Source organism: Bos indicus x Bos taurus, chromosome 23 (assembly GCF_003369695.1).
Source record: "Bos indicus x Bos taurus breed Angus x Brahman F1 hybrid chromosome 23, Bos_hybrid_MaternalHap_v2.0, whole genome shotgun sequence".
NCBI lineage: Eukaryota > Metazoa > Chordata > Mammalia > Artiodactyla > Bovidae > Bos > Bos indicus x Bos taurus.
In genome coordinates this window covers 32,555,795-32,562,391 of record NC_040098.1, presented here as the reverse complement: position 1 = coordinate 32,562,391, position 6,597 = coordinate 32,555,795, and the positions used below count along the sequence as shown (strand labels likewise).

At 44.5% G+C, this 6,597-nt stretch overlaps 1 protein-coding gene across 1 annotated transcript; it reads left to right on the top strand.

Moving 5' to 3' along the window:
• The first annotated feature begins 305 nt into the window (after window positions 1-305).
• On the top strand, window positions 306-4,088 carry ABT1 (activator of basal transcription 1). Its single transcript, XM_027524728.1, has 3 exons — window positions 306-582; window positions 1,248-1,453; window positions 1,609-4,088. The coding sequence occupies exons 1-3, from the start codon at window positions 342-344 to the stop codon at window positions 1,987-1,989; spliced, it is 828 nt and encodes a 275-aa protein (XP_027380529.1). The 5' UTR covers window positions 306-341; the 3' UTR covers window positions 1,990-4,088.
• Window positions 4,089-6,597: the final 2,509 nt, after the last annotated feature.

The following is a 6,597-nucleotide window of genomic DNA, read 5'->3' as shown; positions in this document are numbered from 1 at the left end:
CTCCCTTCACTTCCAAAATAGTTCTCCAAAATTTCCGAAGAGCATGCCTCATCCCCCTCCTTTTGCATTTCACCACGGAATTCTCTAGGATAAATTATGCTGGAGGGTCTACCTCGCCTTTGTCTCTTCAGCTCGGGAGTCAAAGGCTCTCACACTTTGTATCTCGCGGCTGACCCTGCCTACTTCCGCCCTCTCCGCTAGTTCCTGCACTTTCCGGCACAGTCCTTTCTTTTCGTTTGACGTCACTCGAGCCGGCCCCGCCCACCAAACGCAGGCTGTCGTACACGAGTGCGTCAGAGGCGCGGCGCTTTACGGCTGCCCTGTCTTACGTATCGGCAAGCATGGAGGTAGAGGGTTTGGAGCTGGACACCGCGGAGCTGGGACCTCTGGAAGGGAGTCACCAGAAACTAGAGGCAGAGGAGGAACAGGAGGAATCTGAAGACGCGGCTGGTGGCAGCAAGAAACGGGTAGTGCCGGGCATTGTGTACCTGGGCCACATCCCGCCCCGCTTTAGGCCTTTACACGTACGGAACCTTCTCAGCGCCTACGGGGAGGTCGGGCGTGTTTTTTTCCAGGCTGAGGGTAAGTGCTCAGGCCTTGATGGTGAGGGAAGAGGGGTGGTACTCGCTGGCACTGAATACACAGTGCGTGTTTTGTTGCCTCAGCCGTGCTTGGAGGCGCTGACGGAGCCGGGTACCTGCGTCTGTTTTCTTTGGTAAGTAGGTGACGCGCACGTTTTAGAAGGCTGAAATGCAGAATGTGGGTAGCTTTGTATACCTAGCTGAGCCTAAATTTTTCGCTAATTTTTGGATTCTAATCTCGGCTCCGCCCACCCTACTTTCTTGAGGCGAATTTACCAGTTTGTTAAATGAGTACGGCCTGAATTAAAATCTCAGTGATTTTTCCACAAAACTGAACATACCTCTTTGTCATGTCGAGGCCCAGGTCAAGAGACAGTATATGATAGGCCGCGCCCAACTCCCATTCAGTCACTAATTGGGGTTGGGGGCCTGTGCAGGTTTTAAATAGAACGATTAGGGCAGACGTAATGATAAAAGAATTAACATTTGAGGAAAAGGTTGAGTTTAGATGAGGGGTAAAGTGTGGACTATACAGTTAGCCACTTATGGGCAAAGACAAGGTGGGATCCTGGCCTGCGGGGAGGTCTGGAGAATTGGTGAGTGGGAGGTGCTGTTGAGTGGATGCTGTATGGGCCTCTTTGACCACTGCTTTGTCTTGGACTCCAGACGGGTTCGTGAAGCGCAAGAAGAAGGCAGCAGCTGCCTCCGCCGCCGGAGGGAAAAAGCGGTCCAAGTACAGCAAGGACTACACGGAGGGCTGGGTGGAGTTCCGGGACAAGCGAGTAGCCAAGCGTGTGGCGGTCAGTCTTCACAACACGCCCATGGGCTCCCGCAGGCGCAGCCCCTTCCGTTATGATCTGTGGAACCTCAAGGTGAGGGGATTGGCTTGTCTGCCGCACCACTCACCCTCTCGCCTTCGCGGCCACAGCCCACGCACCCTTATCATCTTTATGGCGCCCATCCCTTCCATCAACTCCCCATCTGTGATCTGCCTTACTCAGATCTTTTCTTGTTTTCCTGTCCACAGTACCTGCACCGTTTTACCTGGTCCCACCTCAGCGAGCATCTTGCTTTTGAGCGCCAGGTGCGCAGGCAGCGTCTGAGGGCTGAGGTTGCCCAGGCCAAGCGTGAGACTGACTTCTATCTTCGAAGTGTGGAGCGCGGACAGCGTTTTCTTGCGGCTGATGGGGACTCTACCCGCCCGAATGGTTCCTGGGCCTTTGCCCAGCGTCCTACTGAGCAGGAGATGAGGGCCCGGAAGGCAGCTCGGCCAGGGGGGCGTGAACGAGCTCGCCTGGCTAACGCTCAGGACCAGGCCCGCTCCAACCGAGGGCTTCTTGCCAAGATCTTTGGAGCCCCTACACCCTCAGAAAGCAGGGGGAACTCCTCACCGGCCAGGAACTCTTGAGGGTCAGAGAGGCCCCTTCCACCTCCTAGCCCAGCCCAGCGTCCTGTCTACCTTATAATGACTACCCAGGCGGACATTCTGTTGTGTTTCTCAAACCAGGAGTCTGGTGAGTTCCTCAGAAGTTTTGTAGGCCTCTCCTCTTCCTCCTTCCAGCTCCTGTACATGCCTGGCTGAGGCACTTAGTTCTTACCAGCATGATTATGCTAGTCTGCTCATGTCTGTTTTACCTTGTTCAGTTCTTGGCTTCCTGCCTTCTGCCCACTGGGACCCTTGAAAAGTCCTACTTTCTGGCCCCAGGAACAGCCTTTACCTTGAATTAGAGTGATAATGGCTAGTCCAGACAGCTGTTTACCAACCACATTATTGGGCAGCAGCAACATCCTTTTTGTTTAGAAAAGATTAATAGGGACAGGGGTTAATGGGCTAGAGTGGCTTGGGAGCCACCTTCAAAATATATTTATAGAATAGAAAAAGATATGTAAATACATATTTTTAAACATACCTTTGTAGTTTATGGCGTGGGGGGGTGGAGATGGTCATTGGATAAGTTCCAACTTGTGTGTTGGACAGAATTCACCCACCTTCACTCCATCTTCTGGACACAGGATACCTCCCTCCGTTTTAACCTGGATAGTTTTCCATCTAATCAGTTTCTTAGGCCATGTTGTTAACACTTATCTAATTCAACATTTACCTATCTAATCAGTTTCTTAGGCCTTGTTGTTAACACTTATTTAATTCAACGTTTACTAAGTCACTATATGAGGACACATGGCCCTTGGTGTAAGTCTTATAGACTGCTAAAAAAGACAGATGTTTAAGAAATAAATGTATAGAAGTACTGTAGGCATCATGCCAGATGTATATAAGAGGTAGAGTGAGGCCATGGGAAGGCCTGATTGATTCTATCTGGGAAAGTCAGCAACATCCTGAGAAGTGAACCAAAGTCTGAAAGAGCCTGATAAACTCCTATAATTGCAAACAAAACTCCATGGATGACGTGTTGGGTTCAGACTGTTGTGAAGGTGGGCAAAGCCTAGGAGGTAGTTATGCACACATAATGTCCTTCTGGTGCATTTATACATTTTGTCTATGCTTAGACAAGGGAAGGTTCACAAACAACATGCAAAGCAGCTCTGGAGGTGATAGAATGCATGTAAGCCACTGATGGGAAATGAAAACTGAGATGTCAACAAAAAACTGAAAAATATCTATACACAGCCTCATAATAGACTAAAATTCTGGCTATTTAAACTTACAGGAAGTGTTAGAGCAATAATAGTAAAGTCATTTGAGTTTTGTTTGTGCCATTTATTTTCTTAGGTTCTTTTTGTTCTTTCTGCTTAACTGTCATCAATGTAATTATCATTGTGTTCTTTGGGTCAAGTGGATTCACCTACTTTGGCTCAAAATAACCAAATTTTATTAAGATCTCAACTTGATAAGTGCAGTTTATTTGGGAGGAAAGAAATGAATTATGATCTGTTAGGTGTAACATTTTTCACAGTCCTCAAAACTCAGCACACAAACACATCTGTGCTCATTTCATTTGGGTTTATTCCATGTGGACTCTTCATGATGTCTTCCATGTGAACCAGGAAGATCCAGTTTCAGAATCTGACAAGCTGTTATATTCATTTATTCAAAGTTCTGAGTATCTGTTGTCACTTCTCCTACATAGAGAATACGAAGATGAAGAAACTTAAGTTACAGTAAAACACACGTAGGGCTTAATTTTTTGAATGAATGAACTTGTGTTTCCAGATTGATGTTATATATAAGGATATTCAAAGTCAGCATTTCAGTCTCAAGTTTAAACAGTTCTGCATGTAGAGCTCAAACCTATGGGTGGGTAAGTCACAAGTGGAGTGAAAAATGAAAATTAGAATGGGTGGAAGGAAATCGATTTCCCAGGAACTATAATTGTGATTCCCTCACTTCTAAGCCCTTTGAAAGGAAAATACCTTTTTTATACTTCCAGTTTTGTCCCCATTTGAACAATGCTTAAGTTTTTTATATGAGTTAACTTGTTTAATACACAAGCATACAAAATCATATCATCTCCACATTTCCATCATTAAAATTAGGCTTATATGTGACACAAGTTGCTCCTTAATGTTTTTTATTACCAGCATCTTCCCCAGTTGCTTTGCCTATGTGTATATGGTAAATGTTTATTGCATGAACATCATGTAACATATAGTGAAGAGTTACTGCAAATATGAATGGATTAATCTAATACCAAGTGTTGCAAACTGGGTGATACAGCACTCAACCATCCCCTATATGATTAGACTGTTAGACTAAGTTAGGAACCTATTGTTGCAATGAATTCTTTGAATCAACTTAGTTACACACCATCCAAGAAGGTAGGACCCTGCATTTGCAGAAAATGATAAATTGGTAAGATGAGGAATGGGATTCTGCTAAAGAGAGTAGGAGGGCTCTTGATAGGTGTGTCCAGGCATATGAAATTCCTGAAAATGTCCAAAAATCACAAAGCACTCTTCCTCAGTTTACTTTTACATTGTTCTTCTTATCTCTGGAAGTAGTCTTGTAACAATACTATAGAGTTGAAAGGGGAAAAACCCTTTGTCTAAGCCTCAGGAATGTGCCGTTTCCCTAAGAGTTAATGTTTCAGTGGATTGCTTGTGGTCCCTGACTTAAAATGGTTCAGTGTTTAATTTTTTATCTTCAGTGCAAAGGTGGTGCACATTCAGTAGAAACTACTTCCAATTTTGAATTTTGATCTTTTCCATGGCTAGTGCCATTGATAAGTGGTGTGATACTCTCCTGGAGCTGGGCAGCCATTCAATCATAAGGGTAAATGATTACTTTTCACTCTCAGTACAGTATTCAATAAATAATATGAGATAATCAACACAGTTATGAAATAGGCTTTAGGTTAGATTTTGCCCAACTAATGAAAGTGTTCTGAGCACATTTAGGGTAGAGTTGGTAAATCATCTGCCTGCAATGCAGGAGACCCGGCTTTGATTCCTGGGTCAGGAAGATCCCCTGGAAAAGGAAATGGCAACTCACTCCAGTATTCTTGCCTGGAGAATCCCATGGACAGAGGAGCCTAGTCTGATAGATTTGGCAACTACACCACCACCACCAGGCTACATTACGCTGTTCAGTAGGTTAGGTATATTAAATGCATTTTGGAATTACAGATGCTTTCAACTTAGATGGGTTTATTTGATGTGACCCTATCCTCAGCAGAGGAAGATTCTGTGTTAATTAGATTTCCCAACCTTTAAGAGGGAGTCCCACCTCCAACTCCCAGCAGAAGTGGTAATTTTCTTCCTTTTTGGTAAATGTGTCCACCATTCTCACACCCACACAAAGCTGCTGCTGCTGCTGCTGCTAAGTCACTTCAGTCGTGTCCAACTCTGTGTGGTTCCATAGATGGCAGCCCACCAGGCTCCTCTGTCCCTAGGATTCTCCAGGCAAGAATACTGGAGTGGGTTGCCATTTCCTTCACCACACACAAAGCGATTTGAGTAATAAACTCAGCCAGGGGGAATGAAATGGAAAATAATCGGTTAAAGAGTTTGCTTTTCTAGGCTCTAATTTTTTTTTAATATGTTAAAATGCGGAATACCTGTGAGACTTGAACTAAGCTTCCGTGAACAGCAATGTAAAGTGTTTTGGCTTTCCCTTTCCTCAGCCTCCCCTCTCAGGCGTGAAATCACTCAGGAGGATGCAGAAGAACTTACAAAGGAGCCTGGCGCAGGCACAAACACCAGTTGTGTCTCAGGATACTGCAGGATATGGGAGGGAGTGGTTGGAATTACCCTAGAAACCACAGGGGAAGGGTAAAAGGGGAGGGAAGGACAAGAAAATGTGTTTGAGAAGCACATCTGGTGTACAAGGGCTTCAGTGCGTGAGGGCTTCAATGGGTGGCAGCTTCCAGGGCGAAGACCAGGCAGTGACCCAGGACTGGTCTCAAGGGACCTGAGAATAACTGGGACTCTTGTCAGTTCCTGCCCACTCATCCCACCCGTGAGCTACTGTGTGTGATTGAGTTAAGGGTCTATATTTTAAATATATTTTTATATATTTATATAATATATACTATATATATAAAGAGAAAATAAACAACCTAATGAAAAATGCCGTGCACTTTTAGGTACATTTTATTGATACTATTGCACCCATTTGAACATTCAGGACAGAAATTCATAATAAAGCACTAGTTAATATGAAATAATAAGACAATGGAGACCAGAGTTACGGCTTTCACTTAACTAAATGTGAAAGTGCCCAAACTACTCACCTAAAGGAAGCCCTCGCCTGAATTCTTTTCAAGGAACAACTTGGTAGGCTTGGCTTTGGTGATGGTCATTTGTTTACCCTCAACTTTTCCAACTTTCTATTGGAAAACTTAACAACAGATTTTCTTCTAAATTATTTACCCATCTTTGTTGCTCTTACTCGTGTCTTTCCCATTTAATTTATCTTCGTGTCTACGGAATCCTTCGAGGGGTTTTCCGTCAATTGAATTATTAGCGAAAACTCTCTCACTGAAATGAGAATAAGTTCTGTCTGGATGTCTTTCCTTAGAATAAGCTCATGTTTGGGTAAACAACAGTTACGCATCCC